Source organism: Thamnophis elegans, chromosome 14 (genome assembly GCF_009769535.1).
Source record: "Thamnophis elegans isolate rThaEle1 chromosome 14, rThaEle1.pri, whole genome shotgun sequence".
NCBI classification, from domain to species: Eukaryota; Metazoa; Chordata; class Lepidosauria; order Squamata; family Colubridae; genus Thamnophis; species Thamnophis elegans.
Window position 1 is genome coordinate 3,991,812 of NC_045554.1, and position 26,046 is coordinate 4,017,857.

The following is a 26,046-nucleotide window of genomic DNA, read 5'->3' on the forward strand; positions in this document are numbered from 1 at the left end:
GTCTCAGGCAGGAAATCCTATACCAGTTAATGATTGTACATTATTGTTAAACTTTAGATTTCAAACATGTAGCTGGGCTCATTCAGATGGATAAAATAGCATAAAATAATAGCAGGTCATGTAGCAGTGAGTGAATCCTGAAAATATAGTTTGCACTCCTTTGTACGGTGATTAATTTTGATCTGAAAATTGCAAGGAGCTATTTATCCATTGGGTGGAGGAAAGCTTTGTTCTTTCCCATTTGATCCTCATCCAGCAAGGAAAATTGAGATGGGCAAGTTAGTATTTTAAGTGAAACTGCCACTAGGTGAAACCACAATGGTGTTTATAATCGCAAGGTGCTTTTATTTATATTTTCTATGAGTTTTTTTAAAATTAACTCTATCCTTCCTCCTCCTGGTGGTCTGACTGTATTAGAAATGTGATTTGATCGTGTTGAATCCACCCATCTTAAAATGGCTGAGGTTGAGGAACCCTGGCATAGACCAAGGATGTCTCAGCCTCTCTCTCCATCTGGTGGTCTTTAAATGGATCAGGACTAGAATTCCCAAAACACCCACCTGACTGATCCACTTCTCAAAGCTGCCAGTATGGGAAGCATTCATAGAATGGAATGGAATAGAACAGAACAGAATAAAACAGAGAAATAGGAATAGAATAGGAGGAATAGGAATGGGATGGAATAGAACAGAGGAATAGGGATAGGATGGAATGGGATAGAAATTGAATGTAATATAGAATAGAATAGAATAGAATAGAATAGAATATGGGAATAGAATAGTATAGAACAGAGGAATAGGGATGGGATGGGATAGAAATTGAATGGAATATAGTATAGAATAGAATAGAGGAATAGGAATAGAATGGAATAGAACAGAGGAATAGGGATGGGATAGGATAGGAATGGAACATAGAATGTAATGGAATAGAATAGAATAAAATAGAGGAATAGGAATGGGATAGGATGGGATGGAATAGAACAGAATAGAATAAAACAGAGGAATAGGAATAGAATAGGAGGAATAGGAATGGGATGGAATAGGAATAGGGATAGGATGGAATGGGATATAAATTGAATGTAATATAGAATAGAATAGAGGAATGGGAATGGGAATAGAATCGTATAGAACAGAGGAATAGGGATGGGATGGGATAGAAATTGAATGGAATATAGTATAGAATAGAATAGAATAGAGGAATAGGAATAGAATGGAATAGAACAGAGGAATAGGGATGGGATAGGATAGGAATGGAACATAGAATGTAATGGAATAGAATAGAATAAAATAGAGGAATAGGAATGGGATAGGATGGGATGGAATAGAACAGAATAGAATAAAACAGAGGAATAGGAATAGAATAGGAGGAATAGGAATGGAATAGAACAGAGGAGTTCTATATTCCATTCTAGAATTGAATGGAATATAGAATAGAATAGAATAGAATAGAATAGAATAGAGGAATATGACTAGAATAGAATAGAACAGAGGAATAGGGATGGGATAGGATAGAAATTGAATGGGATATAGAATAGAATAGAATAGAATAGAGGAATAGGAATGGAATAGAACAGAGGAATAGGAATGGGATGAGATAGGATAGGAATGGAATGGAACATAGAATATAATGGAATAGAATAGAACAAAATAGAGGAATGGGAATGGGATAGGATAAGATGGGATGGAACGGAATATATAATGGATATAGAACAGAATAGAATTCTTTATTAGCCAAGAGTGATTGGACACACAAGGAATTTGTCTTTGGTTTCAAAGGACCCTCCCATTTAGCTCTTGCCTCTTCTTGCTCCTTGCCTGCTCCACCCACTTTTCTCCCCCTTCCTCTTAAGATGCATCTTGGTCAGCTTCTTCCAGGCCCTTTTCCACTCTCCCCCACCCCCGCCGCTTTTTTTTCTCTCCCCCCCCCTTTTCTCTCTTCTCCCCTTACTCCTCCCCTCCCCCCCTCCCGAACACCCTTTGGCAAAGCAGCGGCCAAAACTTCACCCGGAACGTCGCGAGCGGGCGCCTCGCGCTCAACCCGGGCGGGTTTTTAGGGCCGGACCCGCGCGCGTGCGCAGAGCCGCCTTTTGCCCGGCCTTTTAAAAATTGGGTGTTGTTTTGGGGGTTTTTTTTTGGGGGGGTGGAGAAGTGTTTGGTCGGGTCTTTCTTCCTCCTCCCGAGTAAACCCGGCTCTGGGGGGGGGCGGGAGAGAAGGGCGGGATGTACTCGGCGGGGGCGGAAAGCTTGCTGCGGCAGGCCAGGTAATAGGACGGGAGGGAGGGAGAGAAAGGAGGAAGGTTTTGCCTAAAGCCGCTTTCCCCAACTTGCTTGCTGGCACCTGGCCAATCCTAGATTCATCCTGGCTTGTGCAGGTCGCCCTGGCTGGCTGAGCTTTGATTCTCCTGGAGGACAGGGGGTCCCCATCATCTTCTGCCCCAAAGGCTCAGCCTCTTTGCTCAAGGCGGGGGGGGGGGAATCCAGGGTTCCCCTCTGAGCTGGGTGGCTTTCTTGCAGACGTTTCACGACCCAGCTAGGTGACATCATCAGTTCTAGAAGGGTCACTGGAGAGGAGGAGGAGGAGGAAGAGAGAAGGAGAAAAACTATGGGCTCTTGGTGCTTTCTGGGCTGTTTTTCTTACAGACGTTTCACGACCCAGCTAGGTGACATCATCAGTGCTAGAAGGGTCTCTGGAAAGGAGGAGGAGGAAGAGAGAAGGAGAAGAACTATGGGCTCTTGGTGCTTTCTGGGCTGTTTTTCTTACAGACGTTTCACGACCCAGCTAGGTGACATCATCAGTGCTAGAAGGGTCTCTGGAAAGGAGGAGGAGAGGAGGAGAAGGACTGTGGAGTCCTTGGTGCTCTCTGAGCTTTGTGGTTTTCTTGCAGGCGTTTCATGACCCAGCTAGGTGACATCATGAAGAGCCGAGGTGGCGCAGTGGTTAGAGTGCAGTACTGCAGCCGACTGCTAGTTGCAGTTCGGCGGTTCAAATCTCACCGGCTCAAGGTTGACTCAGCCTTCCATCCTTCCGAGGTGGGTAAAATGAGGACCCGGATTGTTGTTGGGGGCAATATGCTGACTCTGTAAAACCGCTTAGAGAGGGCTGAAAGCCCTATGAAGCGGTATATAAGTCTAACTGCTATTGCTATTGCTATCATCAGTTCTAGAAGGGTCTCTGGAGAAAAGGAGGAAGAGGAGGAAGAGAGAAGGAGGAGAACTATGGGTCCTTGGTGCTTTCTGAACGTGGTTGTTTTTCTTTTAGACGTTTCATGACCCAACTAGGTGACATCATCAGTGCTTGAAGGGAGTGGAGTTGCAGGGAGAAGATGAAGAGGAGAAGGACTGTGGGGTCTTAGGTGCTTTCTAGGCTTGCTTGTTTCCTTGCAAACGTTTCATGACCCAGCTAGATAGCATCATCAGTGCTAGAAGGAAGTGGGGTTTGGGAAGAGGAGGAGGGGAGGACTGTGGGGTATTTGGTGCTCTCTGAACTGGATTGTTTTCTTGCAGAGGTTTCATGACCCTACTAGGGAACATCATCAGTGCTAGAAGGGAGTAGTGGGGGAGTTAGGAGGATTATGGGATCCTTGGTGCTCTCTGAGCTTGCCTATTTTCTTGCAACTACATAACATCAATGTTAGAAGGGAGGGAGAGAGAGTTTGCCCAGGTAGCTAAGCCAGGCAACAGCCAGCCATGGTCAGCCTCCAAGGTAGGACAGGTGTGGCTGCCTTCCAAGCACGGTCAGTGGGGATGCAGCCCTCACATGGCAAGCTGGCCAGGCAGCTTCTGCCAGCAGGAAAATGCCCTATTTTGTGGGGCAAATAGGGTGGTTTAATATGAAAAAAAAAATTGCTGTGCAAACCCAGAATTTCAAGCTGGGGAAACGTCCCTCTGGAGACCACTATTCTGGAAGGCGATGGGCCTTAGCCTCATTGCAACAAGATGGGCAGAAAACAAATCTCATAAATAAAGAAACTAATTAAAACTAAAGAAACTAATAAGCAAATTATTTATTAATAAATTAACTAAAAGGTTGCAGGATGGCCTTTCGATGCTGGCAGTCATTGGGGGCAGCCATGGAGGTTATCCATTGCATCCTCCAATGAGGGAGAACAGCCGTTTTGAAATAATTCCCATTATAGTGTTCCTATCTCGTTGTGTTTCTCTGTTCGGCTTCCTGTGCTGGTGCCCGGTTGCTGGGATAGCAATAGCAATAGCAGTTAGACTTATATACCGCTTCATAGGGCTTTCAGCCCTCTCTAAGCGGTTTACAGAGTCAGCATATCACCCCCACAATCCGGGTCCTCATTTTACCCACCTCGGAAGGATGGAAGGCTGAGTCAACCCTGAGCCGGTGAGATTTGAACCGCTGAACTGCAGCTAACAGTCAGCTGAAGTACTGCACTCTAACCACTGCGCCACCTCGGCTCTTCCTGGTTTCTATAGTTATAATATTTGTGCTAGGGGAATGTGTGCGCACGGGCACTTTTGAGTCAACATTGATTGCCTGCAATTGCCTGGACAAGAGCTTGCAGTTTTCTTGGCAAGATTTTTCAGAAATAATTAGGCTTTTCCCTTCCTAGGAGAAAGGTACATCATGCTTGCAAGTTGAGGACTACCAATAATAATTGCTTGTTTGACCAAAATTGGCTTCAAATTGCATCAAATACGGCATTTCTTAACTTGTCGATTCCTCTTTCCTGTTAGAGAGATCCAGGAGGATGAATTTAAGAAATTCACTTCTCGGATCTCAGGCTTCCTTCAAAATCAAGACTTTGGAAATGAAACGGTGGATTGCTTGCGAAGACTATTTCTTATTGTCTCAACCACCAAATACAGTCGGAAGTGAGTGAGAAAAGCAGTACTGCATATAACATATGGTGGGATTTATTTTCCTGTTCAGATTTGCTGATTGAGTCTTTTTTTCTTTTTTTTGGGGGGGGGGGGGATAAGAAAGTAGCCTTTTTTTCAATATCTATCCAACATTCTTTTTAAAAAAAAATGAATTAAGGCAAGAATCTGAAATCAGGAATTTGTGGCTGAAAACAAAGGGGGGAAATCCAGAAAATACAATGAAAGGACTGCCATTGTAGTTACATTCAGATACACCTTTTATTCTGGAAGATGGTACATTGTTCAGGCATTTCTATTACTTTAAGCTACTAGTTTATTATTATTATTATTATAAAATTGTATCACAGCGGCCAGTTGTTTCGCCGGATTTGGCATTGGTTACTAGTCGGGCCCCACCCAGGGGCCTAGGACGTCGTAACGTATTTTCGTAATATGCGTGCAGATCCAAGCAGTGCGGCTTTTTGCATTTGACTGATGGTGATTTTGTCAATTTTTAACTGTTTTAAATGTAATTCCAGTGCTTTTGGAATAGCACCCAGTGTGCCAATTACCACTGGAATTACCACTGCTGGTTTGTGCCATAGTCATTGAATTTCAATTTTTAAGTCCTGGTATTTTGCAATTTTTTCAAGTTCCTTCTCGGCGACCCTGCTATCACCTGGTATTGCGATGTCTATGATTGTGACCTTATTTTTCTCAACCAGTGTGATGTCTGGTGTATTATGCGCCAGTAATTATTATTATTATTATTATACAATTGTATCACAGCAGCCAGTTGTTTCGCCGGATTTGGCATTGGTTGTTGTTGTTGTTGTTGTTATTATTATTATTATTATTAGATTTTTTTTATTTTTTCCTATCTACAACACCTTACAGTCATTACATCAACATTGTTATGTCATCATACCTGTACATGTATATAATATTTCGCTTCTATATTTACACACTTTTATACACAGTTCTATATATATTTATATATATATAGTTTTTTGGCTTAATTAATTTTATTCTTGTTTTGCAGCCATTTGTACCAATTATTCCAAATTTCATAATATTCCGACTCTTCTTTATCTTTTAATTTCAGTGTTAATTTGTCCATCTCTGCACAATCCAAAGTTTTTTTTAATCACTAATTCGTCCAAGGGGGTATTATTTTGTTTCCAGCATTGGGCAAATGCTATTCTAGCTGTAGTTAGCAGATGTGTTAATATGTACTTAATTTTCTTTGTATATTTCCCTTTGATTATTCCCAGTAGAAAGATTTCGGGTTTGTATTTTATCTGTTCTCCTGTAATTTCTTGCACCCATTTCCAAATTTTTGTCCAATATATCTTTGTGTTTCCGGGCAGGAAACTTATTTTTGTTCCTTTCCATGACTTTTCTTGTAGATTGGAGGACAAACTTGTTCAGCTTCTGCAAACCACCCTATTCCTTCCAAAGTCTCCTAAGCAAATCCAGATGCTTTGCTGTGCCATATTGAGAGAAGTATCATTTTGCAATCATTTATCTCTGCCTTGGGATAAGTTCCGGGACACCAGGCTGTTGAGTTTAGCTTTCTCCATCGTACAATCCCAAGTAAGCAAGGCGTATTATTATTATTATTAATATATACTTCATTCATTAAACATGGAACTCAGCCAACTGAACATTCAAAAATGCATCACAAATACCACTGACTGGTGCTAATGGTTGATACAGGTTGCTGCCAGCATCCTAGGTGTCAACCAAGTACCTTTTTAAAATGTTCCGAGTAGCGCAGTTTTTTGCAGTTTTGCTGGTGTTATTGCTGCAATGCTGGGATGGCCAGGTCGCGATATTTCATTATTTTTTCCAATTCTTTTTCTTCGATTCTGGCATCTAGAAGAGAGCCGAGGTGGCGCAGTGGTTAAATGCAGCACTGCAGGCTACTTCAGCTGACTGCAGTTCAGCTGTTCAAATCCCACCGGCTCAAGGTTGACTCAGCCTTCCATCCTTCCGAGGTGGGTAAAATGAGGACCCGGATTGTTGTTGGGGGCAATATGCTGACTCTGTAAACCGCTTAGAGGGGGCTGAAAGCCCTATGAAGCGGTAGATAAGTCTAACTGCTATTGCTATTGCTATCTCCTGGTACCGCAATAATAAATTGCCCGCTTCAGTTTTCAACAACTGTAATTACCTGGCATGCTGTGTTCCAAATGATGTTCTGTCTGCTGTTATTATTTTCTAATTTACTTTATTTTTTCAATTGATTCTATCTGGTCGCTAGGATTCAAAAAAAAACAACTTGATGGTACATAATCAATCAACTGCTCCAGTTGTCCACTAACTCTTCATAGCTTTCACTCCTATCGTATGTAATAGAGTAATAGCTAATAATAATATTGCATAGTAAAATGGCTGTGTCCAATTTTTTTTTTTAAAAAAAAAAGCTGTTTTGGCAATTGTTTTGCATTTGACTTCTGTCCCCCCCTAATGTTAGACAGGATGCACACAGATGCAGAATGAATGTTTTTAATGCTTTCTTTAAGCTCCCCCGTGTGGTGAAAATGGATATTTTTCAAATTCTGGAAATCCACACAAAAAAACCCTAAGAGCCTCTCTTTTTTTTGCATTGGGGTTCTTCATTGGGGTTCCACCACAAATCCGAGAAGCCCTTATCCGCGGAGACATAAGCGCGAAGACTAATTCGCACCGTTCGAAGCACTAAGGAAAAACGCGACCCTACCGCGATGACATAATCGCGGAGGGCAAATCCGCGCATTCCCAAGCACTCAGTACTCTAAACCTAACCCTAAACCTAACCCTAAACCTAACCCTAAAACAAACCCCTAAACCTAATCCTAACCCTTACCTTAATTGAAATTGGCTTTCTGCCGCAGGCGGCGTTTTAAAGCGCCCTTCTGTTGCCGCGCTGTTGTTGATGATGACGTCGCGGCTTTAGCGACGCGCTTATGTCTCCGCGGATAAGGGCTTCGCGGTTTTGTCGTGCCACACTTCATTGGCACACGAACCCCTAAGATACCTCTCCAGAATTCAGGTAGCTTTCTGGATTGACCCCATTCAAGTCTACTATCGAAATCTCGAATCGTTGCTTTATCCAAAGGGCGATCAAAGGACGACGGTTGAAGAAATGGGGCAGCACGTGGTGAAAATTCTGGAAGGCAGACTGCCAGAAGATCAGAGCGCACGTCCTCTCCTCCCCATCCTGTCGAAAGTCATCGGTTCTGCGCCGCTGAGCCTGAACGAAGGTGAATATTTGAACTCTGCAATTGTCAGGCAACTTCTTAACCCCCCTTCAGTCGTTTTTTTGTTGAATGGCTGCTATCTGCAGTTCAGCGGTTCAAATCTCACCGGCTCAAGGTTGACTCAGCCTTCCATCCTTCCGAGGTGGGTGAAATGAGGACCCGGATTGTTGTTGGGGGCGATATGCTGACTCTGTAAACCGCTTAGAGAGGGCTGAAAGCCCTATGGAGTGGTATATAAGTCTAAGTGCTATTGACTGGGATGCTTGGGCTAAGAATTATCGTATTTTTTGGAGTATAAGATGCACATTCACCCTCCTCCTAAAAGAGCGTGGAAATGTTGGTGCATCTTATACACCGAATACAGCCATTTTTGGCCTCCCAAAGCTCCTCCCCTGCGTCCTATTTTTGCGGAAAATGGGCTGTTTTTGGCAAAAATGAAGCCATTTCTTCCTTCCCCCAGCCTCTAGGAGCACTCTGCTGGCTTCAGCAGGGCTGGGGGAAGGCAAAAAGGCCTCCATTTTTGTGAAAAACGGGCCATTTTCTGCAAAAACGGGGGCATTTTTGTCTTCCCCCAGCCCTGCTGAAACCTGCAGAGTGCTTCTGCGGGCAGGAGAGGGCAAAAACGTTTTTTGCTTACTTACCTCTTCGAAATCTTGGTGCGTCTTATACCATATTATGAAAAATATGGTATCTGATTCAAAAAAACAAAACAAAACAGACAACTCAACACATTAGTGTTGCAAATACCACCTGCAGTTTTTTTACTTGAGTCTTTCTTTTGCATCTCTAGACCAGATCAACCTGATCAGCAAAAGGATGGTGGATTGGCTGAGGTACGCCAGCCTTCAGCAAGGAGCCACCCCGGCAACAGGTGGCTTTTTCAATCCAAGAGGAAAACAGGTATTCGGCCCCACGCTTTATGGCCTGTGGACTTCAACTCCCAGGATTCCAGGATCCGGCATGGCTGGCTTAGGAATGCTGGGAGTTGAAGTCCATCAGAGTTAAAGTTGCCAAGTTAGGGTGGTGGACGAGTCGGCCTCTTCATATCCGGTCACATGGGCGGCAAACCACTCCCATCCGGTCACATGGGCAGCAAGCCACTCCCACAAAGGAGGCCACACACCCCACAGAGTAGGTTCGAACAATTTTTGAAACCCACCACTGCCCCTTTGATAAATCATCGGGACTCCTCACATGTAAATCTGGAGTTACTTTTCCGTCCCTCCAATTCTTACCACTTATTCTGCCTTTTGTCTTTTCTCCCAGCCTGGCCCCATCACCGAGGTGGATGGCACAGTGGCCACCGACTTTTTCACTGTGCTGTCGGTGGGCCAGAATTACACAGAGGACCAATGGCTCAACATGCAGGCTTTTTCCATGCTGAGGAAGTGGCTCTTGTGTTACAGGAGTGACACAACAAGCAATCCAAATTCAGGTGAGGTTTTTTTTTCTTTGTGTGGAAGAGAAATTGGAATTTCCAAATCCATGGAAGCATTTTTGGGCTCTTGGGTTCCAAGAAATGATGGGCCTTCCTATTGAAAGGCTGGCTGTCTGGCAAAATTTCTGGGAACTGAAAGACAAAATCCCTCTGGCTTATCTTAAAAACACTGGAGGTTTTTAAGAAGAGACTGGACATGAAACAAAAGGTTAAAAAGTGATGATATTTGCGTAGTTACTTACCAAACACATCTAAATGATATTAAAGTAGCCAAAAATGTATTTGCAATTCCCAAGGCATGTCACAACTTACATATCACTTCATAGTGCTTTTACAGCCCTCTCCAAGCGGTTTACGGAGTCAGCCTTTTGCCCCCAACAGTCTGGCTCCTCATTTTACCCACCTCGGAAGGATGGGAGGTTGAGTCCACCTTGACTTGGTGAGATTTGATCTGCCGAACTGCAGCTAGCAGTCAGCTGAAGTAGCCTGCAGTACCACACTCTGACCACTGCGCCACCTCGCCTCTTATGTCCTTGGTTCCCAAGAGAAAAGTATTTTGTTTTGGCTACAAAGTCCCAACTATCACAAATCCTCCCTCCCTCTCCCTGTCCCTCTTCTCCAGTGTGGCAACACTGAAGCTCCCAAGATGGCTTCGGTCAGGTCAGCTTCAGGGTTGACACTCGTCTCTTTCCTTACAGACGACAAGTCAGAGGTGGATGGCTCTCTCGTGTCGATGGTCTCCGTCACATCCACCTCAAGTCGCCTCCTTTCTCCAAGGGAACGCTTGAGAGAAAAGGCTTTTGAGTACTGCCAGCGGCTTCTGGAGCAGAGCAATCGCCGTGAGTGTAGCCCTTGTCCCAGGCCCGTGATGGCGAACCTGTGGCATGTGTGCCATAGGCCTCTCTGTGGGGCACGCAAGCCATCACCCAGCTCAGCTCCACCTCGCATGGGTGTGCATCTCCCACCAGCCAGCTGATTTTCTGCCACTCCTATTCCTCTCGCCCCCCCCCCTGCCTTTATCCCCAGAGCTAGGGTGGGGCTTAGCAGCGGTGGCTCTTCCGTCCCAAGGACCGGCCCATAGATTTCCACTGCTCTCCTCTCCCCTTTGTCTTCTGAACACCTATTCATCTCTGCCCCCTGCCTTTTATCCCCAGAGAAATGGGGTGGGGGCTTCACTAGCAGCGGTGGCTCTTCCATCCCAGGGACCGGCCCATAGATTTCCACTGCTCTCCTCTCCCCTCTGTCTTCTGCACACCTATTCATCTCCGCCCCCTGCCTTTTATCCCCAGAGCTAGGGTGGGGCTTCGCTAGCAGCAGTGGCTCTTCTGTCCCAAGGACCAGCCCATAGATTTCCACTGTTCTCCTCTCCCCTCTGTCTTCTGCACACCTATTCATCTCCGCCCCCTGCCTTTTATCCCCAGAGAAAGGGCATGGGGGCTTCGCTAGCAGCGGTGGCTCTTCCTTCCCAAGGACCAGCCCATAGATTTCCACTGCTCTCCTCTGCCTTCTGTGCATCCGTGCATCTGGCAGTGGCCCCAGCCACCTCCAGACCTGGGGGCTGTTCACTCTTCACCCGAGGGCTGACGGACAGCCCAGGCTCCCCCTCTCTCTCTTCCAGCTCCATTCCTCCTTCCACCTCGGAGCTCTCAGGTTGCCTTGATGCTGACCCTGACTCCCACGCCCCCTCCTCATATGGAGGGCCTAGCGGCCGACAGGCCACAACACCACCACCACCCCATTCCAGCTAGGAGTCTGAACCCAGTTCATTTATTTTGTCCCTCAGGGGCTCTGAAGAAAACAGATGGGGAGCTACAGAAAGCCGTAAGTATCGCAAAGGAATGGAACTCTGGTTTTAGCAGGAGCCAAGAACTGGACAAAGCAGGGACTTTCGAGCTCTTTTCCCCTCCAGTGTCTCGTCGAAGCGATCACCATTATGGACATCATCTGCCAGCAAGACTCTTCTTACGTTTACCGCTCCCTCTCCTGCCTGAAAAACCTCCACGGACGCATCAGCGGGGATCCTTCTGGTGCCCGCCTGCTGATTCCCATCGCCCAGTTTTTCCTAAATCACAGTGAGTCAGGAAGGTGGGATGTTTGCGGTCAGGGGACTTCCTTCTTAAAATATTTTCTCGCAAAAATATTTGACCTCTTTCTCTCTTTTTTTGTAATGGTTCAGTTATTATAACGGGGGTTTAAAAATTCCACGTGCGATTTAATACTTTGCCAGGGGAGGGGAGGGGCGTGTGCTACGAAGAAGAAGAGAGGGGGGGGAGTTTCAGGTCACCCCCGCCTGGCAATCAGCTTTGGCAGGTGCTTGTGGGTTCAATTTCAATCAGGATCGAGTTGGGAAGGACCTTGGAGGTCTTCTAGACCAACCCCCTGCTTAAACCAGAAGCTCCTATAATATTTCGGACAAATGGCTGTCAGTGTCTTCTTAAAGAGCCTTGGTGGCGCAGGAGGGAATAGAATGAATTTAGAATAGAATAGAATAAGAGTTTAGAATGGAATAGAATAGAATAAGAGTTTAGAATAGAATAGAATAAGGGTTTAGAATAGAATAGAATAAGAGTTTAGAATAGAATAGAATAGAATAGAATGAATTTAGAATAGAATAGAATAAGAGTTTAGAATAGAATAGAATAAGAGTTTAGAATAGAATAGAATGAATTTAGAATAGAATAGAATAAGAGTTTAGAATAGAATAGAATAGAATAAGAGTTTAGAACAGAATAGAATAGAATAAGAGTTTAGAAAGAATGGAATAGAATAGAATAGAATAACAGAGTTGGAAGGGACCTTGGAGGTCTTCTAGTCCAACCTCCTGCTTAGGCAGGAAACCCTACACCACTTCAGACAAAGGGTTATCCAATCTCCTCTTAAAAACGTCCAGCGATGGAGCATTCACAACTCTGGAGGCAAGTTGTTCCATTGATCAATTGTTCTCACTATCTGGAAATTTCTCATTTCTAAGTTGCTTCTCTCCTTGATTAGTTTCCACCCATTGCTTCTTGTCCTGCCCTCAGGTGCTTTGGAGAATAGCTTGACTCCCTCTTCTTTGGGGCAGCCCCTGAGATATTGGAAGACTGCTATCCTGTCTCCCCTAGTCCTTCTTTTCATTATACAGGGCATAATCAAATCCCTGCAGCCATTCTTCATATATATATATTTTTTGGCTCCAGGCCTTTAATCTTCTTAGTTGCTCTTCTTTGCAATTCAGCCTCGAACCGTGTAGGTGTTTAAACCATTTCTCCGTCAACCAGGTGAGACGGCAGCTGTGGACTCCGAAGCCGTTTACCGCCATCTCTTCACCAAAGTCCCTGCCCAGCTTTTCCACAACCTCATGCTGGCTTACGAATTTCTCCAGTTCTGCCGGCAGAATGTTGGATTCTTTACCGAGAACCTTGGCATCTTCCAACAGAGCACCCCAAATCTCTTCAAGGTAGCAGACCCCGGGCTCCTTCGTCCTTCTGAACTTTTCGCTTCCCTATAGGACAGTGGTGGGATTCAAATTTTTTTTTCTGCTACCGGTTCTGTGGGCGTGGCTTGGTGGGTGTGGCTGGGGAAGGATACCGTAAAATCCCCATTCCCTCCCCACTCCTGGGGAAGGATACTGCAAAATCCCTTCACTCCCCACTCCAAGGGAAGGATATTGCAAAATCCCCATTCCCTCCCCACTCCAGGGGAAGGATACTGCAAAATCCCCATTCCCTCCCCACTCCAGGGGAAGGATACTGCAAAATCTCCATTCCCTCCCCACTCCAGGGGAAGGATACTGCAAAATCTCCATTCCCTCCTCACTCCAGGGGAAGGATACTGCAAAATCTCCATTCCCTTCCCCACTCCAGGGAAGGATACTGTAAAAAACCCCATTCTCTCCCCACTCCAGGGGAAGGATACTGCAAAATCCCCATTCCCTCCCCACTCCAGGGGAAGGATACTGCAAAATCTCCATTCCCTCCCCACTCCAGGGAAGGATACTGCAAAATCTCCATTCCCTCCTCACTCCAGGGGAAGGATACTGCAAAATCTCCATTCCCTTCCCCACTCCAGGGGAAGGATACTGTAAAAACCCCATTCTCTCCCCACTCCAGGGGAAGGATACTGCAAAATCCCCATTCCCTCCCCACTCCAGGGGAAGGATACTGCAAAATCCCCATTCCCTCCCCACTCCAGGGGAAGGATACTGCAAAATCCCCATTCCCTCCGGATCAGCTGGGACTCGGGAGGCAGAGAATAGATGCGGGCGCGGCCAGCCAGAGTTGGTATTTACCAGTTCTGCGAACTACTCAAAATCTCCGCTACCGGTTCTCCAGAACTGGTCAGAACCTACTGAATTCCACCTCCTGATATAGGAATGGCTGCAGGAGGCATTTGCCAATTTTCACACACACAAACACACACACACACACACACACATCCTGGGGATGCCTTTGCCACCATCTAAGTTCCCATAACTTCCAGATTTCTGCGAGAACCCCCGAAAAGTTGCCAAAACATGGCAGCATGGCTTACTGTGATTTTGTCCCAGGAAACACACTCAAACGTTAGCCAAGCTTTTAAGTATAAGTATAACCTTTATTGTCATTGTACTTAAATACAACGAAATTGGTTTTAAGTGTCTTAACTGAGTTTTTAAAAAGCTTGCAAACTCAAGGAGAAGCAGAAGCTAGAATAAAATCGCAGAGTTGGAAGGGACCTTGGAGGTCTTCTAGTCCAACCCCCTGCTTAGGCAGGAAACCCTACATCACTTCAGACAAAGGGTTGTCCAACATGTTAAAAACATCCAGTGTTGGCGCATTTACAACTTCTGCAGGCAAGTTGTTCCACTGATTCATTGTTCTCACTGTCAGGAAATTTCTCTTTAGTTCTAAATTGCTTCTCTCCTTGATTAGTTTCCACCCATTGCTTCTTGTCCTGCCCTCAGGAAGCAATACAGCTATAAACAACGTGGGGGGGGGGGGGGCGCAGAGGATGTCCTTTTGGGAATTTCTTTCTCTGGATCCATTCTGCTTTTTTTCTCAGAACATAGATCTCTTGAGATCTTGCCAGAAATGGATCCCGTTCATGGCTCTTAATTTTCCCTTCCCTTTGCAGTTCCTAGCTTGGAATAGCCCAGCCCTGACCATTGACTACACAGATCTTTTGCCAGCCCTGCTCAGTCCAGAGAATGCCTTGGAGATGTTCCACTTGCTGCTCGACCTTCCGTGTTTGACCGCTGCACTCGACACCCAGCTCAGGTACTTTGAATGTTGCCGATCAACTTGTAAAAAGACAAGTTCCGGTTCTTGTGGTAGAAAAACTCCAAAGAGGTTTCTCATCATTTAGGTCTAGGTCCTGATGTATTGGGTAGGGGGCAAAGCTTTTTATGAGAAGGGGCAAACCAAGATGCCCAGAAAGGATGAAGGAAGCGTGTCAAGAGTTTGTTGCATAAATTCAAATCCAGAAAGCAGACACAGATAACTGATGGAGTCATTAACTTCTTTATATGCATAAGAATAGAGGAATAAATTTACAATACCAACAGGTAAGTAAACACAAAGCAGGAGACTTACAGGCAAACACAAGCAGTTAGTTTCGTTTCAGCAGACAATAGAATAAGAGTTTGGAATGGAATGGAATAAGAGTATAGAATAGAATAAGAGTTTAGAATAGAATAAGAGTATAGAATAGAATATATAGAATAGAATAAGAGTATAGAATAGAATAAGTTTAGAATAGAATAAGAGTTTAGAATAGAATAAGTTTAGAATAGAATAAGAGTATAGAATAGAATAGAATAGAATAAGTGTTTTAAATAGAATAAGAGTTTAGAATAGAATAAGAGTATAGAATAGAATGTATAGAATAGAATAAGAGTATAGAATAGAATAGAATAGAATAAGAGTTTTAAATAGAATAAAAGTTTAGAATAGAATAAGAGTATAGAATAGAATAAGAGTTTAGAATAGAATAGAATAGAATAAGAGTTTAGAATAGAATAGAATAAAAGTAGAATAGAATAGAATAAGAGTTTAGAATAGAGTAGAATAGAATAAGAGTTTAGAATAGAATAGAATAAAAGTTTAGAATAGAATAAGAGTTTAGAATAGAATAGAATAAGAGTTTTAAATAGAATAAAAGTTTAGAATAGAATAAGAGTTTAGAATAGAATAGAATAAAAGTTTAGAATAGAATAGAATAAGAGTTTAGAATAGAATAAAAGTATAGAATAGAATAGAATAAGAGTTTAGAATAGAATAAAAGTATAGAATAGAATAAGAGTTTAGAATAGAATAAGAGTTTAGAATAAGAGTTTAGAATAGAATAGAATAAGAGTTTAGAATAGGATAGAATAGAATAAAAAAGTTGGAAGGGACCTTAGAGGACTTCTAGTCCAACCCCCTGCTTAGGCAGGAAACCCTACACCACTTCAGACAAAGGGTTATCCAACCTCCTCTTAAAAACTTCCAGCGATGGAGCATTCACAACTTCTGAAGGCAAGTTGTTCCATTGATCAATTGTTCTCACTGTCCAGAAATTTCTCATTTCTAAGTTGCTTCTCTCCTTGATTAGTTTCCACCCATTGCTTCTTGTCCTGCCCTCAGGTGCTTTGGAGAATAGCTTGACTCCCTCTTCTTTGGGGCATCCCCTGAGATATCGGAAGACTGCTATCACGTCTCCCCTAGTCCTTCTTTTCAATAAACTAGGACCTACCCAGTTCCTGCAACCGTTCTTCCTATGGCTTCTCCCTAGGTCTGTCTTGACCCCCCTGTCCGAGAGGTCCACCCTAGATGCAGCTTCAAAGCCTGCTACCTGCCTGGAAGCCCTCCGCCACCCTCAATATAGGGGCCTCTTCCATTATCTCCTGAGGGTTGAGTCCACTCCAGGTGACCCTAGCAGGTAAATTGTCCAGATTAAGCTTCCTCCTCCCTCCCCCCATGTGGCCAGTTTACCCAGCCTTGTGTGCTGAATTGCGGCTTGTGTCGTTTGATTGTCCGCAGGCTGACTCCTCTCCGGCAGCTTTTGGGGTCCCTGGCCAGTCACCCTCGGGTTGTCCAATGTGCCAAGAGTGTCCCAGCCTTGCTGCAGCTCTTCTTCAGGTTGGTGTCCAAGGTAAGGTTCCCATCGCCCCACATGCCAAAAAGGTTATCGCTGGGATGTGTTGAGGCAGCTCTTCACCCAAGGCATTCACATTTTTTTTTTTTTAAATGCAGCATATCCATGTTGGAAGGGACCCGGGGGGGGGGGGGGGGGGGTCTTCTAGTCCAACCCCCTGCTCAAGCAGGAGCTTCTCTACCATTTCGGACAAATGGATGTCCAGTCTCTTCTTAAAAACCTCCAGGGATGGAGCTGTTCTGACCCCCCTCGTTCCACACCAAAGCACACTCTGAGCCAAAGATACTTTACGCAATTTATTAACAGACAGACAGGTCCTTGGCAGCAGTCCAGCCTGCCAAGCTCACAAAAATGTTCTCCAACATTCGTTCCTGCATTGACTTCTGCAAGAGGGGAGTGTGCACAAGCAGTCCTTTTATAGTCTGGAAAGGAACCTAATGACCACCAGCTGAGTGCAATTACCTTCTGTAACTGCGCAACTGTTCCTGACGCCTATTAGCTCTCCGGTGCTGGGTATCCAGGAACAACTCACTGCTGATGTCAGGATCACTCTCCCTTGTCTCCTCCCCACTGGTCCAAGGCTCAGGCGCCTCCTGGTGGCCAACCAGCCTCTCTGCGCCCTGCTTGGAGTCGGAACCCTGTCCAGGGTCCTCCACATCCTCCAGAGCCGACTCATAGGGCCCCTTGCTGTCGGAGTCTGGTGGCAGCTCCAACGGCTCCTGCTGGGCCACAACAGGAGCATTCTCAACTTCTGGAGGCAAGTTGTTCCGCCGATTAATTGTCAGGAAATGTCTCCTCATTTCCAGCTTGATTAATCTCCATCCATTGCTTCTTGTCCTGCCCTCAGGTGCTTTGGAGAATAGCTTGGCTGCCTCTTCTTTGTGGCAGCCCCTCGGATCACTGCTATCATGTCAGTCCCTAGTCCCGTGTTGGCAAACTTACGGCATGCATGCCCGAGGTGGCACACAACCCCCTCTCTGTGGGCACACAAGCTGTCGACCCAGCTCAGCTTCATGCACACTCCTCCCGCCGTTCCTGATCTCACCCCATTCCTCAGAGGTCCGTTAAGGGGGCGTGCATAAGCGCACCAGACGTGCCTACCGTCCCCATTTATCGGTTCTCATTTCCTTTGTCCATGTTTATATTTATACCTGCTATCTTGTACATGTTTGACAAAACAGATAAAGTGAAATAAAATAAACTTCTCCAGTTTGCAGATGAAACTCTTGCCAAGAAGCTGACCTTGGCAGCCCTGGAGAGGAGTGATCACCTCTACGAGATCCCCAGGTTCAAGGCCGAGGTGTTCAGGTGGGTAGAGTGTTTCCTAAATCGGGGGGGGGGGAGTGTTAGGGATGTGTTGTGGTTCAGCCGGAGACTTTGGAGCTGCTATCAGACTCTGACAGCGAGGCGCCCTATGAGTCAGGCTTGGAGGAGGCGGAGAGCCCTGGACAGGGTTCTGACTCCGAGCAGGGCTCAGAGAGACTAGTTGGTCCCCAGGTAATGACTGAGCCTTGGAGCAGTGAGAGAGGCTGACACAGAAACCTCCTGTGAGTTTCAGGTTTCGTTTTATTTATATGCCGCCCTATTCCTAGCGGGACTCAGGGCGGCTCACAAACCCAAGAGGGGAAGGGAAACAAAGAACTACAAATACAAGCATTTAAAATAACCAACAGACACACAATCGAGAGGGGAAGGGAACTCATCAACCCCAGGCCTGCCGACATAGCCAGGTTTTAACGGCTTTTCGGAAGGCCTGGAGAGAGGTGAGGGTCCGAATCTCGGCGGGGAGTTCGTTCCAAAGGGCCGGCGCTGCCACAGAGAAGGCTCTCCCCCGGGTAGTAGCCAGATGGCATTGGCTGGTAGACGGAACCCGGAGGAGGCCAACCCTGTGTGATCTAATGGGTCTTTGGGAGGTAATTGGCAGCAGGCGGTCTCTCAAGTTGTTTCGGGATGCACGCAGGAGAAGGGCTGACCGACGTAAGGAACAATTGAGGACTCACAGATGATAACGAGCAGCTGTGGCTCGTTAGGATCTACTCCTGAGGATAAAAGAGACTGATGGTGCCACACCCTGGTTGCAGAAGTCAACGTTCCGTTTCTGTTCTAGTCAAGTTCTCCATTTGTGTGTAACCATCGAGAAAAAGCACTTGGATAAGTGATTTGATTTATATAATCCTATTTTGTAGTAGTTTATGAGTGAGGACTTTTGCCAGAGCATTTATCTGTGTTTATTTTGGGCTCGCAGCCAGCAAGAGCCGGTACTGATAAAAAACATTCCTTTGAACGTTCTGTTTGGCTTTAGTTTCTGAACAGACAAGGTGGGGGGGTCAGAACAGGGATGTAACCCTAGTCTTGGCTTGGCAATGTATATGTATAAGCATAAGCCAGGATTGTCACAAATGTATCTGTTCCTTTAAATGCAAGAGAGGGGTAATTGGATGCCATTGCTTTAAGCAGCCATAAAAGGAGGAAGGAACTATTACGGAGTTATCCCTAATGCTCCTGATGTTTCCTGGGCGTTACTGATTCTACAGCTTCTACAGAATTGTTGTTCCTGATAGTTACTGACTTGTTACTGTATGAGCTTAGTATTTGGAGAGAAGACCGTGTATTGGATGGTGGCTAGTCTGTATAGTAGTTAACCTGCGTGACCCGAAAAATGTGCGCACGCTGAAAGCGCGCCGACAAAACCGCAGTGACAAAACCACGACGTCATCAACGCGCCGACAACAGCGCGCCGACAGAAGCGCAATTTAAGGTAAGGGTTAGGGTCAGGGTTAGGGTTAGGTTTAGGGTTAGGTTTAGAGCGCGCTTCTGTTGGCACGCTGTTGTCAGCGCACTTCAGCGCTCATTCGTCAGCGCAGTTTAGAACTCACGGTTTTGTCATCGCGGTTTAGTCGGGCGCGCTTTTGTCGGGCGCCCTTTTGTCGGTGAACCGTTAACCTGTCTACATGTGAGTTGAGCAACTGTAACTTCAACGTATTGTAAATAGAACTGTGTTTATACTTCAAGATTGCTTATAGTCTGTTTGGAGACTATTTTATCCCAGTGGTAGTCAACCTGGTCCCTACCACCCACTAGCGGGCGTTCCAGTTTTTATGGTGGGCGGTAGGGGTTTTGTCCGATACTGAAGCACTTTCCTTTTTAAAAAAAAATTAATTGACTTTAAAAACAATTTTTCATAGCATTATTTAAAAACATTTTCATTAGGCTTTCATAAAATCACTATTACTGTGGAACCGGTGGGCGGTTGGAAAATTTTACTACTAACAGAGATCCAAAAGTGGGCGGTAGGTATAAAGAGGTTGACTACCCCTGATTTATCCTATTTTTGTTACGCAAGTAAAGCTATTCTTTCTTTTACTTTCGGTGGCTGTGACGGGGGAGGCAGAGCCTCACCACCGTCATCATGAAAAGAAAAGAAAAATGTAAAAGGAAAAAGGCTGAGCTAGTTGCTGCCAGAGTCACAGTGGATGACTCTGCTTAGTGCTTAACTGTTTAAAAAAGCCTCTAAAAAGCGCCCTCTACAGGAGGAGGCAGGAGAACCACGTGCCTCATCTAGTCTTGACTTTATGATCACTCGAGCAGAGTTCAGCAAGGGTTAAAAGCCGAAAAATTCCTTATGTAGATGAGGCACGTGGTTCTTTCGCCTCCTCCTGTAGAGGGCGTTATTTTTTAGAGGCTTTTTTAAACAGTTAAGCAGAGTCATCCGTTGGGAATTCTGGCAGCAACTAGCCCAGCCTGACTTCGGGCGAAAGAAAGAAAGCGCTTTAGACATTGGGATGTCGGTGGGAAAGGACTGCCTCACCAGCCATAAACCTCACCGCACGTCACTGGCTGTGAGTGACTATTCAGCGACTTATTCGTTACTAACTTCTGCTGCAGAACTCTAGCCTCCTAACGGGGATAGACTTAACAGGGAGCTTGAGATGGATCAGCCCAGAGTGACTTCTGCTGCGAACCTCTTTCAGAAACGGGGGTTGATTCCGGTCCTCGGCTAGAACCTTGGTTTGGGGTCACCTCCCTGCCTCTTCTTTGGGGAGCGTCCTCACTTTCTCGGAATCTTCTCTCCCCCCTGGCAGAGTGATGAGTTCCCAGCTGCAAGTCTTGTGCAAGCAACACCCGTCCTTGGTGGTGGATCTGTCCAAGCCGCTTCTGGAGTTTTCGGGGACAGTGTCCAACATTCAGACCAAGGAGGACCTCTTCATTCACGTGGTAAGGAGAGGCCTGCATGTCCCAGAGACTGCCCTTCCCCCCCTCCTTCCCCGTTGTGGCCCATCTGGCAGGAGATTCGGACAGTGAGGAGGTTGGGGAGGAACCTGGGCCAGTCCTGGAGTCTGGGGAAGGCTCTGAGGAGGGCTCTGTGTCGGAGGCAGAGAGGGGGCCAGGGCCGTCTGACAGTTATCAGCTGCCTTCGGAGTTAGACATCAGTGAGGCAGAAGAACAGCTGGAGCCTGTTCCCAGTGTGCGCATGAGCAGAATTGCCAGATGAAGGGAGGAGCTAAAGAACAGGGGTTGACTTGGGAGTAAGGCCACAGGTGGACAGTGAATGGCCCCTCCCAGAGAGAATAAAAGAGCGAAAGGGGAGGGGGCTTTTGCAGGAAGCAATTTATTCATTAGATTCGTTTCAGGAGTGAGAGATCTGTCCCTGAATCTCAGAGACTCTGTCTGGGCACAGCACCGAATTTGGAACTATTTTTGGAAACTATATGGCAGCTTTCCAAGCTAGATAAGGTCTGTGGTCATAAATACACCTTTGAAAGACTGTTTGCTAGGGGGCTTTGCTGGATGTGAATGAGAGGAATTCACATTCATTTCATAAAAGGGGTTTTGTCGGGACCAGGAATATGCCTCCTGCTTTATGTGGTAGCCTAGGTCATCACACACACACACACACACACACACACACACACACACACACACACACATACACAAACACACACACCAATCATCCCCTGGCCCTTTTCCATCACGAAACCTAAAATCATTCTTGAATTCAGTGATTTACCCCACCACCACCCCGGACCTGGCTAGACTACATGTTCCTGTCTTGTCGGTTGTGCCACTAGGAGATGTGGCGCTAAAGATGATTTTCAACGGATATCCTACTGAGATGGTCCAATGGAACAGTTGCAATTCAGCCAAAGCTGGTGAACCCAATGAGTACAGGCAGTCCTTGACTTACGACCACAATAGACCCCCTCCCCACCCAACATTTATGTTGCTAAGCAAGGCATGTTAAGTGAGGTTTGCTCCGTTTTACGACCTTTCTTCCCCCCTGGTTGTTAAGCGAATCACTGCAGTTGTTAAGTTAGGAACACGGTTGCAAAGTGGCTTTCCCGTGGACTCAAGGTTCGCAAAAGGGGGAACCACATGACCCCAGGACATTGCGACCGTCGTAAACAGGAATCCATTGCCAAGGGTCTGAATTTTGCTCACGAGAACATGGGGAGGCCACGAGGGTTTTAAGTGTGAAAAGGGGTCATAACTCACTGTTTCCCAGGGCCGTTGTCACATAGGGATGATCAGGAAACGGACTGTTGTAAGTTAAGGACGACCCCGTAGTTGCCCTTCAAGCGTGAGAGGAGATGTGTCTTTTGTTGTTCGTATCTTCTTCTAGGTCTGGGCCATTGGCGAATACGCATCGGTGACGCATGATAAACGTTGCACGGCGGAGCAGATCAACACTTTCTTCGACGTCCTGGAAGCCATGCTCTTCGAGATCACCCAGCTGCGACCTTCGGCCAGCATCCCCAAGTCCTCGCCTCGCGTCATCGCCGTCCTCATGACCGCGTTGACCAAGCTAGCATCTCGCAGCCAGGATCTCATCCCCAGGTTCGAATTGCCCTTCCCCCCCATCACTCTTAGCCCCCAGGAGCACTCTACAAAGCCTCCCAAAGCCTATGCAAGCCTTTCCCCCCCCCCCCGCCTTTTTTTTCTTTTTCTCTGTGGCAGCTCCGGCCCTCAGGAATGAACTCCCCGCAGGGATTCGGACCCTCACCTCTCTCCAGGCCTTCCGAAAAGCCGTCAAAACCTGGCTTTGCCGACAGGCCTGGGGGTGATGAGTTCCCTCCCCTCTCGACATGTATGGTTGTGCGACTGTTGTTTACTTTTATTATTTGTATTTTGTTTTTTATGTTCCCCTTTTTTCCCCCTTGAATTGTTCGCCGCCCTGAGTCCTCCCGGAGAAGGGCGGCATACAAATAATAAAATTCTATTCTATTCTATTCTATTCTATTCTATTCTATTCTTTTGCAAAAAACGAGCTGTGCAAAGGGTTTGGGAGGCCTGCAGAGTGCAAGAACTTTTTTTAAAATTTACTGTATTTTTCAGAGTATAAGACGCACCTTTTTCCCTCAATAGAGGCTGAAAATCTGGGAGCGTCTTATACACTGAATACAGCATTTTTGGCCTCCCGAAACCCCTCCCCCCCTTCACCAAAATGGCCCTGCAGAGCCTGTAGGAAGCTTTCAGAGTGCTCCTGGGGGCTGGGGAGGGCAGGAATGAGAGAAAAATGGGCTGTATTTTGCTCAATTCTGCATCCCCCCCAAGCCCCAGGAGCACTCTATAAGCCTCCTAAAGGCTACGCATGTCCTTTTTTTTGACAAAAATGGGCCCGTTTTCACAAAAGACGGCCCATTTTCACAAAAGACGGCCCGTTTTTTGCTCGGTTTTGGGCCCCCATGCCCCAGGAGCACTCTACAAGCCTCCTAAAGGCTATTCGTGCCTTTTAAAAAACAGACTTGTTTTCGCAAAAAAAAAAAAAATGGGCTATTTTTGGGAGGCCTGCAGAGTGCAAAAACTTTTTTTAAAAATTTTCTCTTCAAAATCTTGGTGCGTCTTATACTCCATAAAATACGGTGCCTCTTCAAAATCATGGTGCGCCTTATAGTCCGAAAAATACGGTGCCTGTATTGGTTCTATCAAACCTTGCTGCTGCTTGCAAGTTTATTATTATTTTATTATTTATGATTTTATTTTGCAGAGTTTGTCTGTTTCTCTCGAAGATGAAGATATTCATCCAGAGCCCGGCCGTTTCCTCCGTCTACTGCGCCGAAGAAGCAGAGGCCATCCTCACCCGGGCCACGGAGCTGATGAACTTACTGAAAATGCCCAGCGTGGCTCAGTTCGTGCTAAGGCCGTCCTCCGAGGACTTAAGCCACCAGGAGACCCACCTCCCTCTGCTGCTGGCCATGAAGATGACCAGCCAACTTTTGGAAGGAGGAACCGGCTCGGTTCCTGGATGAAAAAGCCCTCTGGGCCAACCTGAGGTCGCTTCCTGGTGATGGGTTAGAACTTCCCTGGTGCCTTCTCCATTTCTGAGGGCTTCTTGAGGTCCTACTTCACCGTTTCCTAGCACCCCGGGGTGTCTTCGCCGTTGATGGCAAATGTTCATGAGAACGTCTCACATCTCGGTTTATTAAAAACATTCATGGTCTACGTCTTCTTCTCTAGTTCTACTTGAGTTCAGCAAAGGTCAGTGACTTTCATGGAATGGTGACTCCAGCTTCTTCATCATTGTTCCAACTGACGCTTCCCGAGAGCACGAAGCAAACTCCTGGTCCCGACAAAACCCCCTTTTATTATTTGACTGTGAATTCTGCTCATTCACCTCCAGCAAAGTCTTTCAAGGGAGGATTTACGGTCACAGACCTCATCTGGCTTGGAGAGCTGCCAGGCCGATCTCTGCAGAACTTGGCAAGGAGTCACGAACCAATTAAGCAAACTAATTTGTCTCCTGCAAACTCCACTCACCCTTTTGCTCCTCTTTTATCTCCTCTGGGAGGGGCCATTCACTGTCCATCTGTCAATCCTCGTTCTTTAGCTGTTCCCTTCATCTGGCAACTCTGCGCATGCGCACACTGGGAACAGGCTCCAGTTGTTCCTCTGCCCCACTGATGTCTGACTCTGAAGGCAGCTGATAACTGCATACGGCCCTGGCCCCCCTCTCTGCCTCCGACACAGAGCTCCCATCAGAGCTTTTTCCAGACTCCAGGACTGGCCCATTTTCCTCTCCAACCTCCTCACTTGGAATCTGCCCCCAGCTCCGCTGGGCGTGCTACAACACTTACACAAGTTTTGAAGCAGAGACTCAAAACACAAGAATCCATTTTGTTCTTATTTTACTTCATCTCATTCTTCAGCACAGAAGGGAGCAGGTTTGAATTCTCCCTTCCTAAATAGTCCTTTGCCATATTAGAATTATATATACATTTCCCCACCCACCCTCAAAATGCAGAGCTGATTAAGAAATACGAAACGAGAAGGTGGGTTTCTTCCTTAATTCTTCCAAGTCAAGAGATTCACATTCTCTGGAAAAAGGAGTGACAACCTCCATTTCCACACCTCAACTTTCAGGAATTGGTGGTGGAGTTTGCCTGGACAGAGGCATTAAATGGTTTATGGCAAGTGTCTTCCACCTTGGAGACTTGTTGACTTCAACTCCCAGAATTCCTCAGCCAGCCAGGAATTCTGGGAGTTGAAGTCGTCAAGTCGCCAAGTTTGGAGATCCTAAATAGAACAGAAAAGAACAATGGAATGAAGAACAGGAGTTTAGAATAGAATTAGAATAGAACAGAACAATGGAATGAAGAATAGGAGTTTAGAATCGAATAGAATTAGAATAGAACAGAACAATGAAATGAATAGAATAGGAGTTTAGAATAGAATTAGAACAGAACAGAACAATGAAATGAATAAAATAGGAGTTTAGAATCGAATAGAATTAGAATAGAACAGAACAATGGAATGAAGAATAGAATAGGAGTTTAGAATAGAATTAGAATAGAACAGAACAATGGAATGAAGAATAGAATAGGAGTTTAGAATTAGAACAGAACAGAACAATGGAATGAATAGGAGTTTAGAATATAACAAAGATAGAGTAGAAATAGAATACAATAAGAGAATAGACTAGAAGCTAGCAGAGCTGATGAATTTAATGTCTTGAGAAAGGTCTCTCAGCCAACTCTGGTTTCCTCCACTTCCTGCCTATCATATCACACGTTATATTCTTCCAGTGTTCCCCAACCTATCCTTCCCAGCTGCTTGAGATGGAGCACAAAGCCCCCAGGTAGCATTGATCCCCCCCCCCCCACGTCTTGAAAAATTTGGCACCTTAAAACCAGCATCTGAAAGCAAGCATCACGGCTGGGGAATGCTGACCTTTTCAATGCCACAATCTTAATTTTCTACTACCCTGCAGTCCTTGGCGAACAGCCCAGAAAATAGTAGGTAGCTAAGCAATTAAAATCCACTTTATTTCAGGAATTATTTTTCCGCAGGGTCGCTACTGGCCACGAATCCTGTCTCTCTTTTTGTCTGAGTTGGAAGCTCAGCCCGGCCTCCCTTTCGGATTGCGGAGGGACTCGGCTGGCCAGCAGGGGGCAGCACGGCCTCGCCAAAGGGGCAGCTGGCCAGCTGTTGGTCTTGGCAGCCACCG

At 45.9% G+C, this 26,046-nt stretch overlaps 1 protein-coding gene across 1 annotated transcript; it reads left to right on the top strand.

The window, feature by feature from the left end:
- Positions 1–2,114: 2,114 nt before the first annotated feature.
- Positions 2,115–24,216, top strand: AP5Z1 (adaptor related protein complex 5 subunit zeta 1). The gene is made up of 17 exons (XM_032231394.1): positions 2,115–2,260; positions 4,701–4,838; positions 6,236–6,422; positions 7,930–8,074; positions 8,862–8,971; positions 9,338–9,506; positions 10,208–10,348; positions 11,293–11,330; positions 11,419–11,581; positions 12,770–12,948; positions 14,604–14,746; positions 16,242–16,388; positions 16,490–16,601; positions 17,815–17,912; positions 20,687–20,819; positions 22,225–22,439; positions 23,590–24,216. The coding sequence occupies exons 1-17, from the start codon at positions 2,220–2,222 to the stop codon at positions 23,849–23,851; spliced, it is 2,421 nt and encodes an 806-aa protein (XP_032087285.1). The 5' UTR covers positions 2,115–2,219; the 3' UTR covers positions 23,852–24,216.
- The last annotated feature ends 1,830 nt before the right edge of the window (positions 24,217–26,046 follow it).

Excerpts from the sequence above, each read along its gene's own strand:
- AP5Z1 (XM_032231394.1), top strand. The coding sequence starts at position 2,220 with ATGTACTCGGCGGGGGCGGAAAGCTTGCTGCGGCAGGCCAG. Across the intron at positions 11,331-11,418 it reads ATGGGGAGCTACAGAAAGCC|TGTCTCGTCGAAGCGATCAC; the intron begins GTAAGTATCGCA and ends TTTCCCCTCCAG. Across the intron at positions 22,440-23,589 it reads AGCCAGGATCTCATCCCCAG|AGTTTGTCTGTTTCTCTCGA; the intron begins GTTCGAATTGCC and ends TTTATTTTGCAG.